We start from the raw sequence: 19,063 nt of genomic DNA, 5'->3' as shown, positions 1-19,063 counted from the left end.
GCCCCCATCCCCACCTCTCCTGCCCCAAGAGGTGGCCTGGCCTGGCACCATCCTCCCTGTCTCTCCCCGGGCCCCCACCTAAAGCCTGACCTTAGCCCTCTGCCAGCCCCCAGCCGCTCACAGCCGTCCCTGCCCTGCCTGCAGCCACAGGCTTCTCAGTGGCACTGAGAGGCTCTCATCGAGGGCCACCCTCCCTCAGGGCCCATCTGGGAAAGATCCACTGTCCCTCCACCTCCCCTGCCCACCCCTGGTCACAGCTCGGAGCCAGTGGACACAGACTAGAGCTACACAAGCCTTTATTTGATCTGCAGGGCAACTGGCCAGAACCAGCCTTGGTCTTGAGCCCCTGGAGTCTCACTGGGCACCCAGGCCAGGGGCCACGCAGCTGAAGAACCATGAGATGCCAAAGATGACACCGAGGGTCTTGGGGACATCCGGGTCATCTGCGAAGGCCTGGGCACCATCCAGGGGCAGGTGCACAACCTCAATGAGCTCGCCCTCCTCTGCCAGGCCTCCTCCCGGGCCGCCCCGCTGGGCATCTGTCACCTCTGCGTAGAACATAGTCTGGCTGGAGCCAGTGAGTCCCACACCAGACCTACGGGTTGAGACAGCATCTACTGAACTGGCCACACAGGCCTCACGGGCCACCCCTGCCCCTTCCAGCCTCCCTTCTAGCCACTCCTGGCCAGGGAGACCCATCTGGCAGGCAGGACGCCAGGACACACCACCCTGAGTCCCCCGACAGGTTCCCACCACCCCAAGTGTGGCAGAAACCCGGCAACATGTTGGCTATCACTTCTGTGGTTCTTAAGTCACGTGGCAAAGGTGGAAGGATTCTGTAACCGAGGGCCTTAATCACTTGACTTTCAGTTCATCTAGAGATTATTCTGGTGGGCCTGACCTAATTAGGTGAGCTCTTCAGAGAAGATTTAGATGTCAGAGACGTAGGAAGTCAGAGAGACGCCATCCTACAGGCCTTGTAGACGAAGCAAGCTGCCATGTGAGGGGGCCACGTGGTCCAGGCCTGCAGGTGGCCTCAGGGAGCGGACAGTGGTCCCCGGCCAACAGCCAGCCAGGAAGTGGGGCCCTCAGCCACACAGCCATAAGGAGCTGTATTCTGCCACAACCACGTGAGCTGAGAAGGGGACCCTGAGCCCCAGATGAGTCCACGGCCCCAGCCAATGCCCTGGCTGCAGACCGGCCAGCCCCTGAGCATTGGGCCCTGTCCCCAGGAAGCAGACTGCGGACCCCCAGCCACTGTGAGGCTGTAAATGGGGTTGACTGAAGCCGTGAGGTCTCTGCGGTGTCAGGCGGGAGCAACCTCGTGCAGGTTGAGGCCCCTCTGCTCCCATGAGCCCCTCAGCCAGGGCCTCCCTTCCCACCACAGACCCTGGCCTGCACCCAGGGCTCTGGGCTGGCTGGAAGCAAAGACCCACATGGCAACCGTGTGGCCCAGCCTGGGACAGCCCCCAACGCCAGCCCCTCTGGGACGCCACTTCCAGGCTGGGGATGGCTTGTGCTAAGGCAGCCAGGGCATGGAGGGGTGAGAGGGAGTCCCCTCCTTCGGTGGCTGGTGGCCAGAGGGGGCTGCTGGCCACCAGGAGGGGGACAGGCAGCCAGGTGCAGCACCGCGGCCCAGAGTGGCACCAGTGGAAGGCCAGAATGGGCAGCGGGATGGGATGTCTGTGAGGACAGGGCAGTGGCGGGGCCCCTCTGCATCCCGGAAGCCGCGGAGAAGAGGCAAGCACGAGTGTGCAGGGGGAGGGGAGACCCGAGGGGGTCTGAGGCCAGCCAGAGATGTGCAGGGCGCAGGCTGCTCCTGACAGCGGCCCAGCACACAGGGGGGCTTCCGTGCCTCCCTCCCCAGGAGGGGGAGCCCCATCCAGACTCACCCAGCTGCTTCCTCCACCCCCAGCCCCTTATCTGCCACAGTCCCTCCTGACGGCCTGTTTCCGGCGGTGGCCACGGCCCGCGCCTTTGATGGAAGCGCCAGTCTGTGGGGTTTCCAGGCCCAGTTTCCGCCGGCTCGTGAAGGAGATGGGCACGGCTCTGACCCGGAGCAAGAAGAACGTGCCCAGCCCCATCCTCCACTGGGCGATCTCAGAGGAATGCCTGGGCCTTGTCACCTTGGACGGGCAGGTGAGTGGCCTGGCTCACCCCCACACACAGAGGAAGCATGAGCTATGCTGTCTGTCCAGCCCCTGGCAGACCCCCAGGCAGAGCTGCCCTGACCTCGACTCCGGCCCCTTCGGTCCTGCCTCCCCACAGCCACACCTTGTCTGCAAAATACAAGGCTTCACAGCTGCTCACTGCCCAGAGCCCTCCCGGTCTCCCCAGCACCCTTGGGATCAGACTATGGCCCCGAGGCCCGGCTTGTGGAAACGCTACGCTGGGGGCTGTCCACCCACGTGCCCCAGAGCAAGTGAGGCTGTGTGGAGCCTCTGCCAGGACCCTCCCCAGGCTCACCTCACCTGGGGTCGCCCCCCCCGGGGTGCCTCCCACCGGCTCAACCCCGGCCCACATCAGGACCCTCAGGCGCTCTTGGCCCCCAGCACCAAGGACACCTGTGGAGAGCAGACCTGCCCCTCAGACCACGGAGCTCAACCATTTGGCACCTGTGTCGGATGCGGCAGCTCCAGGCCCTGGCTCCTCCCCTTCCTCGGCCTGGAGGTCAGCTCCAGCCCCCCAGCCCCTAGGCCAGGGAGACACCCTGACAGAGCCCTTGGGCTGCGGAGGCAGAGGGCCTGGCCCAACGCTGAGTGGCCCTGCGCCGGGCTGCGAAGCAGAGTTCCCCACCAGCCCCCTCCCCAGGGGAGCAGGCCCCCGCCCCTCTAGAGAAGGCTGCCAGGGGCCCCTGCTCCATGTCATGGGGGGGGGTGTCGTCCCGCTCCCACACTTCACCAGGCTCAGGGACCCGTGACAGCGTCCCTGGGGCAGGGGATGCATGGGCTTCACCCCAACGTCCCGTCCTGGAAGGACGGCCCCATGGGGAACATGGGTGGGGGACCCCCGGGCTTTGGTGGGGACTGGCCACACCCCTTCCCCTCCCCAGCCGTGCTGCAGCCCCTGCCCCCAGCCTCATTCCTGAGCCTCCGTGTGACAGCAGATCTGTGAGTCACCCCCACCCCCAGCGCCCGGTGCTTAATCCCACAGGAAGTAGAGGCATCTGTCGGCAGCAGCTGCCACCCAGAGCAGGCCCCACGAGGCTGGGGGCCGAAGGGTGGGGGCTGGCATGCTCCACAACTGGCCCCAAGAGCCCTGGGTTCCGGCCTGGATCACGTCTGAGGTGTGTTCTGTCCAACCATCCCCCGACACCATGTTGGGAAACAAGGAGGAACTGCCCCGCTTGCACGACCCTGGGGACAGGGCGCTCACGGCCTCCCAGCCTGTCGCATCCCTGGGGCGGTGCCGACAAGATGCCCTTCCCCAGCTTTGCAGGCCTGTGGCCCGACCCCACTCACTTGTAGGTGGCGACCCGGCGCAGGTCGGAGGGAGCCAGGCGGTAGCCACACTCCTCCCAAGCCTCCGTGCAGGCCACTTCCTCCAGCGAGAGCCCGGGCTGGTCCACGAGGCCCGCACACAGCTCGTATGTCACCCCCACCGAGCCAGGCAGTGCCACCTGCAGCTGCCGGGGTCCATCCTGGTCCACAGCTGCCAGGGACCCTGGGAAGCGGCGTTCCACCTCGCCCACGTACACGGCTGGTCGGGGAAGTGCGGACCATGGTCACAGCCAGGTAGTGGGTGCAAGACTCCCTCACTGGGCCTTAGTTTCTTCCCCCGGGAGCCCCCTCCCCCAATCTACATTCTGACCCCAGGGCCCCAGGAGCCTGTCCCCTCCCCCACTGCCCACTCTGTGGGCCTCACCTGGCCGGAACTGCTTCACCAACACCAGGCTCTGCTGGGAAGAGTTGAACATGAGAATGGCCACACTGCAGGGGGGTGGACGGAGCTCAGCAAAGAAGCAACTCTCTCACCTCACCTCCCCAGGGCCCCTGGCTCCCAGCCCCCCATTCCCAGCATGCTCAGCCCACCTCCTTTCCCCAAAGGTCTGGGAAAATTGGTCCCTTACTCAGATGGGGAGACTGAGGCCCAGGCAGGGCCAGAGCGTGCCAGGGTCCCACAGTCAGGCCAGGACGCAGGCCTACTTATTCCGACTGGCAGAACGGGGGAACAGGGGTGGGGAAGGACATGCTGGGCAGCTGGACAGGTCGGGGGTGGCAGCAGCTGAGGCCAGCTGACTGACGGGACATGTGGTCCCTGCTGGCCAGCTGCCTACCAGCCACACTCCTCGCGCCTCACTGCCATCCGGCCCACACACCTGATGCTCAGGGGAGGACGAGGGCACCCAGATGGCCTCTTCCAGGTCCAAGAGGGCCCGCCTGCCACTACGGTCCAGGCAGCCTGAGCCGGGAACCAGAGGGGACACCCAGAGAACACGAGGGGTACAGCAAAGCAGAGGCAGGGGGGTCCCCAGTGTCCCAGTGGGCATCGGCCTGGGGCTTCCCCAGCAGCCAGGCCAGGCTGGGCTCTCACCTGTCATGTGTCTTCATGAAGTCCCATGACTTCTGGGTGCCATTCTGAAAGAGGCAGGGCAGCGGTCAGTGGGGGCCAGAGGGCTGCCGGCATGGGAGCAAGTGTCCTGGGAATTTGGGCAGGCCAGACAGACCCACCATACCAGTCCCTGCCCAGGCGGCCCACCAAGGCCTGGGCCCATCACGGTCCGATCCGGGAGCTGCAGCAGGTAGGGGAGGGAGGTCAAAGACAGCCTGATGCTTTCCAGGGGCGGGGCCGGAAACCAGAGCACAGGGTGGGAAGGCATCTGAGGCCCAGCATGACCTGCCACCTAGCACAGGCTGAGCTCAAGGCGCTGCAGAAACACACAGTCACCAAGTGCGGGCGGGACCGTGCGGGGCATGGGGGAAGGGCGGGACTGGCGGTGGTGGGGAGCAGAGATCCCGTTTTCAGGGCGGAAGCTCCCTCAGGCCAATGGACAGCGGCAGACAGGAAGGCAGGAGGGCAGGCCGGCTCCTGAGTGCACCAGCACCAGGAGCAGCTGGGGTGGGGGTGCCCCAGCCTGGCGGGGGAATTGCCCTGCCGGACATGGTGATGCGGTGATGGCGACTGGACAGGGGATGACCCCTCCCCCGGCCTGTCTCATGCATCCTGTCGCCCTGCTGTTCTGTCGCTTGCCTCCATCATCCTGCTCCCCAAACCTGGGCACCACCCCTGATGGGCTCCCAGGGCAATGAGTGAGTGAAGGAGGCAGTGAGAGGCAGGGGCTGGACCAGGCCTGCCGGGGGAGCCAGAAGGGGCATTCGTGAGGTTCCGACAGGCGGGGTGTATGAAGGGCCCAGAATCCTGCCAGCCGGACACCACTAGGCAAGGCAGGCTTCCATCCTTGGGGCTAGAGTGGACATGGACAGTGGCTATTCCACCCGGTCCTGCCTCCTCCCCTAGGGGTCTCTGCCAGAGAGGCTGGACCCAGGGCCCTGGGGCCCTGCCCTGTGGCTGCCCATCGCGTGTCCTTAGCCCATGTGCCCTCAGCCATTGGGTCAGCCCTAAGGCACTGCAGAGCTGCAGGCCCCGCCCTTGGGGCTCTGTCCAGGCCTTGAAGTGGACAGGGACCTGAGCACCAGAGACACAGAACATGCAGCCAGGGCTGCAGAAGAGGGAGGACTTCCTGGAAGAGGCGACACCATACCAGGCCTCACAGAAGTGAGGGAAGGGCATTCCAAGCAGAGGGGCTTCACAAGCAGAGGCCCGCATGCTGGTCCAAGGGGAGCTGAGCAAATGAGTCTGAGCTCTGCGGGAAGCAGAAGTCCCTGGAGGAGTGGCAGGGGCCTTTGTTTCCAAGGGGATGGTCGGGCTGCCTGGGAGGCCATGGGGAGGCACCACCCCCAGGAGGCAAGCCCGGGCCTGCCTGCAATCTGGCCACCCCGGGGCCGGCCACCCACCCAGGACGCACTCCAGAGAAGGCCTGCCCCCCCAGCCCCAGGCCCGCCAAGTGCCTGCTGTGCCTCCTGCCTCCCTTGGGATAAGTACCACCTCCCGCAAGTCCCGGGGACCCTCCCAACTCAAGATCAAAATGTCAGACCCTTAGGTCCGGCCGGGACAGAGTGCAAGCGATGGGCCAGAAAGGCCAGTGAGGCCCAGCCAGTCCTGCCCACAGGACCGCCAGACCAGCTAGTTGGGTCCCAGGCCCCGCTAATCTTCCAAGGTGGGGGGTGACCTGCCTCTAGTCTGTCTGGCCACCATGCCTCCCCCGGCCAGGGATGCAGATGCCCCCCGGTGGCATGCACGGCCCAGGCCCATGTCCCACAGCCCCTGAAGGAAAGCTGCCTTGGCTCCACTCTGGTCACCTAACCCATCGGTGGAGCCCCACTGGCCGAGCCCCAGCCCCTTGGGGGCCGCACAGCCACCATCAGGCACTCCCACCCAAAGTCAATGCCAAGGAGAAGGGCCGCGACTTCCATGTCCCCACAGTTTGTCAGCTGACCCCTGCTTCTGTCCCAGGCCAGCACTGCCAACCTGCCCATCCGCATGATTTCCCTGTGCCCCTGGAGCCAAGGGCTACGTGGACAGGGCGAGTGAGGGCTGCGGGGGCCTCTGTCAGGCTGGCTAAGAAGGCTTCACGGGGCTGGTGAGAGGAAGGGCCGTGGAGCTGACAGGGAAGAGAAGCCGCCCAGGGGGGACCGGGAAGAGGAGCACCGAAGACCCGGAGCACCGTCCTGACAGAGAAGCGGGAGGGCAGTCTGCCTGCTGAAGGCCGGGAGATAATCCAACAGCAGGCAATGCGCTGGGGGCGGGTGGAGCCGCCAAGCAGAGGGTGGGGGGCCCAAACCACAGGGCTGGTTCTCACCCGCCCAAGAAATATTTCTTGTGAACTTGCTCTATGCACGGTGCCCAAGGAGTCAGCGAGGTCCTGCTCTCGCTGGCGACGGGGGAGATGGGCAGGCGGAGAGGGCTGCCTGCGTGCTGGGCAGGTGGGGGCTCTGAGGAGGTGTCCTCGGAAGGAAGCCCACCTGGAGAGGCTCCCCAGTGCCCTGCCAGATCCCCCTCCTGCGTCCTCAGGCCACAAGCCTACCTCCGCTGCCGAGAATAAAAACCCCCACCTCCAGGAAGCTTTCCCTGACCCCCGGGACACCCCATACGTCCCACTGCAAAAAGTGCCGGGGCCCTGCAAAGCCTCCTCGGAGGGATGGGTAGTCCCCAGAGGTGTCCCGATTCGGGCGCTCACCCAGTCTGGGAACCGGACTAGCACCAGACCCGCACGCTGAGCTGGTAAGCTCCACGAGGGGGCGGGGCCGAGGGCGGAGTCCCAGGCTGTGGGCGGGGCTCCGCGGGGCCCGGGCCGCCGGAGGGGCCGCGGAAGGCGCGCGCGGGCGGGGCGGGCTCACCTGGCGGTAGTGCAGCGTGAACGGCCGCAGGTAGAGCGAGGCCGCGCAGCGGCCCACGGCCACCCCCTCGATGCGCTCCATGGCAGCGCGCAGGGCAGCCCGGCCCGGGCCGGACGCGGGCAGAGTCCGCACCGGCCTCGGGCTGCCGGGCGCGTGACCAGGCTCTGAGCATGCCCAGTGCGCGCGGGCGGGGCAGGAGGGCGCAGGGGCGGGGCGGGGAGCGCAGGGCGCGCGGGCAGCACCTGCCGAGTCCCCGCGCCGGTGGGGCGCTCCGGGATCCGCCCCCGGTGTGAGCGGAGCTGGGGCTAGCCGGTGGGTCCAGGCTGCGGGCTGGCGGGCGCGGGGGCGTGGCTGGAGGGGACCCGCCGGACAAGCAATTGCTTGTGCTCGGGGACTCGGGGCTTCGCGGTCCAGCCCTGGCAGGAGGACCCGAGCGGCTGTCCCAGCCCCCCGGGTTGACCGGGGCCCTGAGACTAGGTGATGCGAGGGGAGGTCAGTACCCAGGGGAGGAGAGGCTGGGCCCTGATGGGAGCAGTAATCAGTCGCGGGTGCCGGGTGGAGCCTGCAACAGAAGGAAGGAAGGGGTCGGTCGGTGGCTGCGCGCAGCGCCACTGCGCGGGCGGTGGTGCGGGACAGTGTAGACACCTCCGGGGAGCCTGAGGGCCAGGAAGACAGCAGCTCTGGAAGGCCCGGGAAGGGGGCGGGAACAGGGCCGAGGCAGAGCCAGGCCCTCCGCTCTGGGTTCTTGGGAGGACTGTCCACCTGGCCCACTTGGGAGGCCCTGCCAGTCCCAGTCTCTGGAGCTGTGCCTCCTTCACCCCCGGGGCGTGCTGTTATCACCACCCTCAGGAAGGCCGACCCTGCCGACACCCCTCCCGAGCCCCCTCCCGAGCCGTGGAAAGGCCCCAACAACTGGATTCCCTCCTTGGGTGTGGATCTGAGGACGCCTTCCAAATGCAGCCGCTGCCTCCCCAGGGGCCGCTAAGAACGGTGGGGAGGGGGAGCTGAGCCCTGCACCAGCTCTCTGAACTATGGCCCCACAGCTCATAGCCAGGCGGGACTGGCCACGTGGTCTCGAAGCTGACTCCCCTGTCTCCTTATCTAGTGCTGTGTAGTGTAACAGGAGCCCCCAGATTTTGTGGCTCTAAACACCCATTTGTTGCTAAGTCTCTTGGTGCAGGGGTGGCCCTGGCTCGGCTGGGCAGCTCTGCCTTGGGGTTTCCCTGCACGTGTGGTCAGGGGGCAGCGGGGACTGAGATCTTCAGGAGGCTCCGTGGGCTTGCACGTCCAGGACGCCTTCATTGCCCGTGTCTGGCAGCTCAGCTGGGCACCCAGAGCAGCTGGGGCTGGCTGGCCATCTCACCGCGCGGGTCCTTCCAGTGCGGCATGGCGATCTCAGAGCAGTGGGGTGCTCCCATGACAGGAGCTCCCCCTGCACAGGGTCACCAGCCCAGTCTTCCCACGACCCGCCTCAGATGTCAAGCACTGCTACTTGGCTGCATCCTGTGTCAGAAGGAAGGTCATGGGGCTGCCCGAGGAAGGAGCCTCACGGGGTTCTGCGGCACCAGGAAAGCATGGTTCCTGGGGCTGCTGTCAGAGAGTCGCCATCACACCCCTCAATAAACCTAGGGGTTTGTGCTTCCCAGCCTTCGTCGGCCACCCCGTGTCCTTCGGACTGGAGAGGCTCACACCAGGGCCCATCCCAGAGGCCGGCCCCACCCCACCCGGCAGCCAGGTGGGCCTGTCCTCCATGCACAGGGGACCCAGGAACTCATCCTGCCTTCAACCAGGACAAATCCCAGAGCTCGCATAGCGCAGCCAGACAGAGGAGGGGCCACGGGGAGCCAGGAGCGTCTGGGAAGAAGAGGCGGCCTCTGCACCAAGCATCGTTTTCCCTGATTGGAGGGAAAGTAACATTTTCATGATGCAAGCAGAGATGGCTAGTAGTGTAAGCAGCAGAATCTATGTCCCTTCAAGCTGTTAGCAAGGTGCTGCTCCTAGCGGAAGCAGTCTGGCGGTTCCTCCAAAAGGTAGCCACCCAGTTGCCGTGTGAGCCGCTAAGTACATCCTAGGTGTGCAGCCAGGACTGGAGAGGACTCCGCCGACTCCTGCACTGGCCGCCCTGCCGACCTCAGCTGCGGGGAGCAGCCCGAGCCTCCACCGGCCGGCAAGCAAGTCACCCGTGCAGTCAGCCATATGAGAGAGTATCATTCAGCCACAAAAAGGCCCACAATTCAGATAATTCAGAAGCAAGAACATTCTGTGCTGACCATGGCCCCCCAGCCCGTCTCCCCATGTTCCCCCCTGTCCGGGACGTGGCCAGCGCAGGCTAACCGTGAACCTGGGGTCAGGATCCTGGGGGCACGGGCAAGTCTCTTGGGTGAGGTGTGAGTACGGCCATTTCTCTGGAGTGCCTACCGCATGCCAGGTGGCCTGGAACCAGGGAGTCCCTGGTAAGAGGGACTGGGGCAAGTATCCCACGCAGTGCAGGAGGGGCCGAGGCTGTGGGATGGACTAGCTGAGGAGGCGACCGTCCCGGAGACCTGGAGGAAGAGGAAGGGCCAGTGCCGGTGGGCTGAGCTGGGGTGGAGCCCCTGCATCCGTGCCCCGTGCTGCAGCGACCTACAACCATGGACATGCTGGCTGAAGACCGCTTACATTTATCATCCTGCGGCTCTGGGGGCAGGAGTCCGACACGGGCCCCCCTGGGTTACGACCAAGCTGGCAGCGGCACCGCATTCCCTCTGGGGGCTCCAGGACAGAACCCGTCCTGGCCTTTTCCAGCCTCTAGAGGAGCCCACACAGTGGGGCTCTCTCCTGACCCTGCTCCCATCATCGCGTCTCATCATCGTCCTCCTCCTCATAAGGACGCTTGTGATGACCTCGGGCCCACCCCAGTAATCCAATCTCCCCATCTCACATCTGTGCCCCAAGAGGTTCCACAGCTGCAGGTCTGGGCGTCAGGGCGTGGGCCAGGGGGCACCGCAGCCCGGCAGGACCCTGTGTCGAGAGGCCCTGGGACACTTCAGTGCTGCCGGAGCGCGGGAGGGACCCGCTTCTCTGCAGTGGGCAGGAGCTCGCGGGACCCCTGGGAGGCTTCTGCTGGCTGCTGCCTTCCCGCTCTGGGTGGGAGCTGGGGCTCACCTGCTGAGGCCAGGATGGGAGGGAGGGGGGCTGCACGGCGGTCCCCACGGGGCAGGGGGCTGGCAGCCTCGATGGCCTGGCCAGCAGGGTTTCGTCAGGGACCAGGCTGGAGGGTGCTCTCAAGCAGTATCCAGCAGCCTGGGCAGATAGACAGGTGGACCCCGGCTTCCCCCAAGGTTCAGCCTTCTCCTAGTGGGGCTGGGGGGCAGCTGTGAGTCCAGAGAGGTGAGGATACTGGTCAGGGCGTCCTGATATGAGAGACTCTGGGGATGGAGGGTGGTGCCGGCCGGGAGGGCAGAGGCGTGGCGGGCCAGCAGGAACGGTGAGGTCGGGGCAGGGTGTGGAAAGCAGCTGCAGGACTCACGTCTGGAGCGGATGCTTGTCCTGGTTCCCTCCAGGTGTCTGTGCTCGTGGGGCTGTCTCTTGATCATGGGTTGAAGGCATCATCCTCTGCCGTGTGATATGTGTAATGCCTTGGTTGGGGCAAGCTCAGCCACAGGCGGCAGGAGAGCCACCTGAAGGAGCCCACACAGCACGGGGCTGACCATGTCACGGGGGCAGTCTGGAAGGAGGAGGCCCGGAGCTGTCCCCTGAGCGCTCCACCATGCACAGCAGGTCAGCCCCACTCCACCTCACGGTCACAGAGTGGCTACTGTGGCCCCAGCATTGCCTACAGACCCAGTGGCATCAGGAAAGGGGTGCGGTTTTGCAACTGGAAGGAAACCCTTGCCCTGAAGGCCCCACTGGGAGAACGAGTGACCATTCTCCTGGCAGGTCTGGGCCAGGGCGCGCACTGCCTTCCCCAGGCACATACCATGGAAGGTGAGGAAGAGGTGTGGTGGTGCAGAGTGGACCCACTGCCTCAGCGGCACAGTCGGGAGAGCTCAGCTCTTGTCGGCTTCCTGTGAGCACGTGCGCACGCACGCGCCCCCTCTTGCTCTCCCAGGGTTCCTGCTACATCAGCGCTGGGTGTGGGGTTCCTTTATGAGAGTGCGCACTTTGCAGCTTATGTTTCCTTCCACACCTATCCTCTGGTTTCTTCATCGCGTCTTTTTCCTTCTTCCGTGATGGCTCGCTTTACCCGTCCGCGTGGCTGGGCCGCAGGCACACAGGGATTTGGTGGAACATGACTCCGGTGTTTCTGGATGAGCTGGGCATCTGACTCCGTGAACCCAGGAAAGCAGATGCCGGCCCGGTGGGGGTGGGCCTCGTCCGATCAGTTGAGGGCAGGAGCAGACCATCAAGGCAGAGGGAGAGAGAATCCACTCCCCGTGCCTGTCGTCCTGCTGGGACATGGGTCTGCTCGGCCTGGGGGCTCACAGTGGAGCCCACGGCTGCTCTCCTGGGTCTGCAGCTCACTACCCGCACGGCTGCTCTCCTGGGTCTGCAGCTCACTACCCGCCGGCCGTGGACCTTGCGGCCTGCACGAGCGCTGGGTGACCGGTCCCTCAGAGCGACCTCTGTGCACACGCACATACGTGTATCTGTCTGCTTCTCTGGAGGACGCGGGTCAACGTGCCCGATCACCCTGTGATGGGTCTTGTGTGGCGGCCATCCTGCACTGGTGCCCCTTCTCCAGGACCCAGGGGGCCCTCGTCTCCAGATAACTTCCGTCCCAGTGTCACTGACCCGTGTCTTCCTCCTCCCTGGTCCTTGTTGTCATTTTGCTGGCCTTCTTCAACTGAGAAATGTCTCATGAAAACCCAGTGGTTGGGACCCTCCTCTGATCGTGGTCTGGCTAGGTGGCCCATCCTGGCTTGACCACGGGGCTGCCCGTTGCTTCTGGCATCATGGTAACAGCTGGGCCAATCCCTGACCCTTTGTGGGGGCCTGTGTCCCTCTGGCTGTGTCTGGGTCCTGAAATTCCATTATGTCCCATCTTGGCTGGGTTTCCAGACTCTCAGCCAGTGACACTTTTGGTCTGTAAACATGTCCGTGTGTCCCTGTGTCTGGCGTTTCCCCCTTCTCCTTCTGGTGTCTCCAAGGAGGTCCTCCGAGGACGGTGCCCCGTCCTGTTCCCTTTCATGCAGGGCCATGGGGGGCCCCATGTGCGTCTGGGCAGGTGTGTCCTTCACGGGGGTTGCAGTGCTGCTGTCCAGCAAGCCCCTGGGGTTTTAGGATCGGGGCCTTCTCTCCAGAGGGGAGACCTCTGGCCTCTGGCCTGAAGCACACAGACGGAGCGACGCTGAGCCTGCCTGCGGCTCTCAGCTGAGGCTCCCCGGAGAACCCCAGAGCCGCAGAGCGCCGGGGCCATTCGGCGTCCTCTCCCGCCTCTGCCGACTCCCGTGCCAACGCCGCATGGCGTCCCTGCTGCACCTGGAGGCACGTGCTCGTATCTGACGGTACAGTTCCACCTCTTTGCTTTTTCTTTTTCCCCTCTTCAAAATTACCCTCCTTATCATTAACCTTCGCTCTTCCTTACTCTTCTTAGAGCGAGTGTGGTAAAAGCAACAGCAGGAATTTGAATCTCAATGGGCGCTGGGTCTGCCGGTCACCTGGGAGAACCTCAGGCCTGGGAGGCTCGGCAGGCGCCCAGAGCAAGCCTCCGCCTGCATTCAGATCTGCCCGCCTCTGGGTTTTCTCCAGAACTGAGTGCCTCTGCGTGGGCGGGCTTGGCCCCGCGCTGTCCCCCTGCGCTGTGAGCGCCACCCTACTCGGTACCCTCCACCATTAGTGCTGTGGGAAGGCACACCGCTGGTTTTCACGGTTCCGTGTGTTGTGCGTGCAGAAGAACAGAAAAGATCAGTTTGAAGGAACACAGCTTAGTAGACATTCCAGAGCCCGCCAGCTACGAAACACGCTGGTCGCTGCTGGGGGCGCTGCTCTCCGCCAAGTAGCCTCCAGACGCTGCGGGCTGCCCCTCACGGTTAGCGCTGGTGCGTGTCCCCAAGCTGCAACCTCTTTGGTTTTGACAAACTGCTCAGCTGAAGCCCCAGGAGAAGAGCGTCGGGGGCCAGGGCTGGCCTCAGCCTCCCGGGGAGTTCAGGAGCCGGGGGGCACACTGACGATCTGGGGACACCCAGGCCCCCACAGTCAGGGCGTTAGGCAGGACCAGGAGGATGGGCTGCCCTGTGTTTCTGCTTCTAACCCCAGCGGGGTCCTCCCGCCCTCCGGCTAGGTCAGGCGCGTGTCAGAGACGCTCCTGGGGAAGCCACGTCCTCAGCTGTCTGATCTGGGGGGCCAGGGCTCAGAGGGCGCAGCGGCCCAGCAGACCGCTCCCCCTGCTCCCCTGGGGGCTCCCTTGCTCTGGCTCCCCCGAGAGACTGCGGCTGGCTCTCGGGCGCGGTTTACACTCTCATTTTCACGGAGCAGGTCCTCCAGAGCTTGCGTGCGCCTGGCAGATACAGTGTGGCTCCCGCGTGTCTTCTTTTCCCTTCACACTCAGTGACGGCCGGGCCGGGTATGGAATTCCAGATCAGAGCCCCTTTCTGTGGCGCGGGGTGGGGCGGGGGGGCTTCATTCCCTGCCTGCCTCCCCTGTGGCCACTTCTGCTTCTCAAAGCGTCCTGAGGCCTCTTTGGGGACCAAACATGTTGATGTGGTGAACGCCCCATTTGTGCCAGGAAACCGTGCTTCTCTCTATCGATGGCGTTATCCAGACGCTTCACATCTTTGCTGGTGGAAGCTGGAGCCGTCCGTGCGCAGAGAGTTGCTGGAGTGGGACACTGGTCATCTGTGGCTTTCTGTCTTCTGAAGCTATGTTTTGGTTGCATATATGTTCCGTTTTTCTGATTTGTAGTCATCTCACAAGTGCTGGCATTCCTCTTTGTCCCTGGTGATGCTATTACTTTAAAATGGTTGTCATGGGGGCGCCTGGGTGGCTCAGTGGGTTAAGTGTCTGCCTTCGGCTCAGGTCAGGATCTCAGGGTCCCGGGATAGAGCCCCGCATTGGGCTTCTTGCTCAGCGGGGAGCCTACTTCTCCCTCTGCCTCTGCCCCTCCCCTGCTCATGCTCTCTCTCTCTCTCTGACAAATAAATAAATAAAATCTTTAAAAAATAAATTAAAATTAAACAAAATGGTCATAATGGTCAACTTTATGTTAGGTATATTTTACCACAATAAAAAAATACAGTAAAACAAGAGCCTGAGACCACGCCCCTCCCTGCAGGAGAACACACGGCTGAGGGAGGCAGGGCGCTGACAGCAGACGTGGGCTGGCGGACGACAGGCGGGTTTCTTCGAGTGGGAGGGAGAACCTGAGGATACGGAGGTTCGAGGGGCACATCAGGCTGTCACAGCGCGGCGGCCGTGTGCGGGCCCCCGTCAGGCCAGCCGGCCCGGAGACTGCAGCCCTGACCGGGCGCCAGAGCGGCGATGGCGTTAGTCACTTTCCGGGAAACAGTCTCTGAGCCTCACGGACTGAAATATGAAGCGATACCCAGGGTTTGCTTCAGAGCCAGCGGGCGGGAGGAGGCGCGTGGGGGCGTGAGGAGGAAAGGTGGGGGCCGGGGGCAGGAAGGATGGAGGAGTGGGGTCCACATGACCTGCGCTGGCGAGAGATGGGGGTGCGTGGGGCCACATCGCCGAACGCCATGCCCACGCCACCTGTGCGCCCTGGAGGCCCGCTGCACCTGAGTCCTACGTCTGCAATTTCAGCCAATCTGTGGACTTTGTTTCCCTGAAGATTCCCCTTCTCTATTCGGTCCTTCGGGGAAACCCCTCCCTCCACCTCTACCCTGACAGGACTGCCGGCTCTGCAGCCCTCCCTGTCCCGGGAGAAGCCTCGCTGTGACCTCCCCTGGTTCCTTCTCCTCCAGGGACACGTCATGTCTGAGCCCTGGGCTCCCGCCTCTGGCTTCCCGTGTCCCCGTCTGTGGTCTGTCTGTCTGCCCAGAACCTCTGGGCCACGGTGCTCCTTTCTTCTCTCAAGCTGGGCACCTCCTTGGCCTGGCCACCCTGGCCCCACCATGGAGTTTGCCCAGCTGGGACTGAAGTGCTTGGGGCCGGGGGCTGGGGCCTCTTTCTACGCACCCCGAGGCCACTCCCCACCCCTCCTGCTTGTCACCACTCTTCCTAAGGCCCTGACACCCAGCTCCGGCCTGGTTCCTGGCCACGCAGCTCCCCACACCCTCCAGCCTAAGCCCCTGCCCGTCTCCCACTGCTCCCACCTCTAGCCCGGGGCCCCTGCACCCCCATGCTCCCAGGCTCCTCACAGGAATGCTGCCATGCACAGCCCTGCCTGGTGCTTCTCGGGCTCGTGGCCGACCAGCTGAGATGTAAGCTGCAGCCCCAGCCCTTTACCCCATGTTACCCCATGTACCCCATGTGGGACCTGATGTTGGCCCAAGGGCAGCACTGGGGCAGAGTGGCAGGGGGTGGGGTCATGTGAGGGCAGCCTGCCCCTCCACTGTCCCCCAGGGGCCCAGCCCGACCCTGTCCCGCAGCTGTGGCACAGTACCCCTCAGGACAGCGGGGCTCATGCAGGCCAGAGCCAGGCTGACCTGGGGACAGTAGGATAGCAGGCCCTGGCCAGATCTTGAAGGCTCCGGGGGCGCAGCGTGGGTTTGGGGTGGCCCACCTGGGGAGAGGGAGGCAGGGTTGGGGTGGAGCCCGGGCAGGACCCCAAGGCCTACAGGCAAGCAGAGAGCACGTGGGTGGTGTGTGGAACCCTGGCCCTGACCTCACTCTGGCCCCAACACAGTGCAGACCTGGGCTCTGGGACACACACGGCCTCATGGGCGTGCCCATGTCTCCCCGAGGCTGGTGGCTGCACGGTGGCCCCACATTCCCAGCCTCTAGGCGCCCCTGGGTCTCGAAGGGAAACAGTTCGGCCAGAAGCCCCCAGAACGCCCAAGCCACATCGCGGCCTGGGCCCACCCGGAAAGCATGGAAAACGCGATCCGGGAACAATGCCCTTCGTGTGACAGACTTTCCCCTCTGTGGGAGAAAATAGAGCCAGTAGAATGGCGATTTCCTGCATTTGTGCCTGGGCCCGAGGGCTGATTCACACGGAGACCTCCCACAAAGAGAAGCCCCTAGCCAAGTCTGGTCCAGCGGTGCTGCTGGAGCCTCGCACCCCCAGACCCCGGGGCAGACAAGGTCCAGCAGCCGTCCGTCCTCTGGGCTCAGCCCACCCCCAGCTGCTTGAACGTGCAGAGGGGCTGCAGCTAGACAGGCAGCCACAGGGCTGGGCGATGCCGTGGGGGGCTTCCCGGAGGAGGGAGACCTGGGCGGAGGGCTAACAGCTGTGCGGAGCCAGGCACCAGGCGCGTGAGCGTGAGGAGAGCTTCTTGGGGGACAGGGGGTCCCCGCTTCCCAGAAGTGAGGGACGGGATGCCTGTGGGCTGTAGTGAGGGCAGGCTATGGGGACGGGCAGAGGGGGACGGGGTCGAGGGAGGCACGGTGATGGCGCTGCCTGGGCCTCCTTCTGAACTCTGGGTGAGGGGGTGGGGTGGCCTGGGGGGGCAGCCTGGATATGGGGAGGCTGAACGGTGATGGCCAGTGAGGCCCAGGATGCAGGGGCTGAACCTGAAGGTGCCACGGGGTCCTGGGCAGCCACCGTCCTGAAGGGCCCGGGCAGTCGGACCCAGACCCTAGGGGATGTAGGACCTGCTCGTAGGGTGGGGACAGTCCCTCGTGGCAGCAGGAGCAGCCCCAGGGCAGCCCTTGGGGTCTTTCCCTTATAGAGAAGAAGTATGAGGCCAGGACCTTGGGGCAGGAGATTTGACCCCTGTACCCCCGGCAGGGGAGGGGTGCGGACTGGGTGGCCAAGTGCAGGGCGTCCAGGACAGACACCGGGCCAGGCTCACGCTGAATTGTTCTCCTTCGGAAACGCGATAAGGATGCTTCTCCATCCACCTCTACCCGTGACGGAGGCTGCAAGCTCTTCAGAGGGTCCTTGGCTGTGACCTTACAGCGCTGATGTGTGGGGCAGGGCTCTCAGCCTGTCAGGCCAGAGAGAGAGAGAGCGCACAGGGGCTGGGGAGGGCTGAGGCAGAGAGAAGGGCCCAAGCAGACTCTCTGCTGAGCCCAGAGCCTGACACTGTGCTCCATCCCACGACCCTGAGATCATGACCTGAGCCGAAATCCAGGGTCAGACGCTCAACCGACTGCACTGCCCAGGTGCTCCGGCTATGTTTTAACCTTTCTGTCGTCCCCAGGGCCGAAAGCCCCATGTGACCTCGAGGATCCCCTCCCTGTGGATGCTCACTTCTTGGTCTTCCCGGGCAAGCCCCTAGCAAACCACCCTCTTGCCTCTCCTGAGGCTTTAGCCGCGCCCACACCAACACCCACCGAGGCCAGACCAGTCCTCCCCTGGCTTCTGGGGTCCTGCCTGGGCACACCTTTGTTCCATCCCCTGCCCTTCCCCTTCAGGGCCCCCACAGTACAGAGACGGTAGGACTGACCACCTGGTTTTGGGTGACACACAGTCCTTTCCCTTGAGCGTCCCTGACAACTGTGTGGGACTGGCCCATGTGGCTCCTCTTGGAATCCTGCTGCACAGCCCGGTGGATGCCCTCTGGACCACACGGAGGGGGCGTGGAGACGGCCCCTCCCACCTCCCCTCTGCTCTCTGGGGGCAGGCACCCTGTGCAGGGTCTGGGGCTTTCCCGGGCCCGCTGGCCCATTCTCCTTTGTCGCTCACGGCCCTGTCTCCCTAGACCTACTTGGCATCGGCCTTTCAGATGGGTCGAGTTCAAGCCTCTCCCAGACCTTGTGACCTCCAGCTGCTGAGGCCGGGGCACCAGGGTGGCACGGCTCCTCTGTCTCCCTGGTGGGTGCCTAGTCCCTTGGTAAATGCCCACTGCCCTTTGTAAAGCGCCTACTACGTTCCAGCACTGTGCTGGGTGTTCTCTGTCTGACACCTCTCTTTGTCTGCCCAAACCCCCGTATCATAGCTATGCGTTCAGAGGGGAACAAGGTTGGCCCAAGGTCACAGAGGGGCATCTCCGGCAGTCTGACCCTCTGGGGACTCAGCCACGTGGGGGCTGGGTAGCAACCCTCCCCTGGCTCCTCGGGCCCCGGACAGCAGCATCCTGTAGCATTTACTTTCTGGTTGCCCAACTGTCCTCCAGCCTTTCCAAGCCCTCTGTTTCCAAGTCCTCAGTAAGTTCCGCCATTGGAATTCCCGTGGCAGTTTTTTTCTGATGCAGTTGGATATGAGTGTGTGTGTGTGGGGGGGTGCTTTGCAGGGCAGGCCACATGGGGGCTTCAGAGGAAGGAAGTGCAAGAAATTCCAGGGCACGGGGCGGGGGGGGGGGGGGATGGGGGCTGGCCAAGGAAGGTCCCTGCCAGGTGGGTGGGACGGTGGAGAGGCTGTGACCATCCATGCCTTGACCAGCTTGGTTCTGGGTTGGACAGGAACCGTGAGCTCTGGTGCTGCGCCAGCGCCCATCTCCCACCCACTCTGTAGACCCCACTCCCAGCTGAGGGTCAAGCATGTGATCAAGGTCTGACCAATCGGGAGCACTGCTCGGGGCTGCACCATGGGCCCTGGTGAGTGGGCAGCCTTGCAGCAAAGGGAAGAAGGACAAGGAGGTGTGGTGAGGGACCCTAGGAAGACAGTCTGTCCATGGTGGGCA

General features: G+C 64.3%; 1 protein-coding gene and 1 long non-coding RNA gene across 3 annotated transcripts; one reads left to right on the top strand and one right to left on the bottom strand.

The window, feature by feature from the left end:
- Positions 1 to 279: 279 nt before the first annotated feature.
- Positions 280 to 7,573, bottom strand: NUDT14 (nudix hydrolase 14). The gene is made up of 5 exons (XM_040641305.1): positions 7,398 to 7,573; positions 4,534 to 4,577; positions 3,865 to 3,929; positions 3,462 to 3,699; positions 280 to 595 (listed from the first exon to the last, which is right to left on the bottom strand). The coding sequence occupies exons 1-5, from the start codon at positions 7,476 to 7,478 to the stop codon at positions 355 to 357; spliced, it is 669 nt and encodes a 222-aa protein (XP_040497239.1). The 5' UTR covers positions 7,479 to 7,573; the 3' UTR covers positions 280 to 354.
- Positions 7,574 to 11,064: 3,491 nt separating this feature from the next.
- LOC121105175 lies at positions 11,065 to 14,416 on the top strand. Of its 2 annotated transcripts, none has more exons than XR_005837563.1 (3): positions 11,065 to 12,883; positions 12,973 to 13,941; positions 14,104 to 14,416. It is a non-coding gene; the product is annotated as an uncharacterized LOC121105175 (long non-coding RNA). The 2 variants fall into 2 exon arrangements; XR_005837564.1 differs by having other exon boundaries at positions 11,065 to 13,417; positions 13,854 to 13,941.
- Positions 14,417 to 19,063: the final 4,647 nt, after the last annotated feature.

Source organism: Ursus maritimus, unplaced genomic scaffold (assembly GCF_017311325.1).
Source record: "Ursus maritimus isolate PB19 unplaced genomic scaffold, ASM1731132v1 scaffold_25, whole genome shotgun sequence".
Lineage (NCBI taxonomy): Eukaryota > Metazoa > Chordata > Mammalia > Carnivora > Ursidae > Ursus > Ursus maritimus.
Note: the sequence above shows the minus strand (reverse complement) of the source record. Positions and strands in the feature narration are given on the sequence as shown.

Bases quoted from the DNA above. Each gene is read 5' to 3' on its own strand.
- NUDT14 (XM_040641305.1), bottom strand. From the start codon at position 7,478: ATGGAGCGCATCGAGGGGGTGGCCGTGGGCCGCTGCGCGGCCTCGCTC. The intron at 3,930-4,533 runs GTGAGAGCCCAG...ACCCCCCTGCAG, and splicing joins TTCATGAAGACACATGACAG to TGTGGCCATTCTCATGTTCA. The intron at 3,700-3,864 runs GTGAGGCCCACA...TTCCCCGACCAG, and splicing joins GGTGAAGCAGTTCCGGCCAG to CCGTGTACGTGGGCGAGGTG.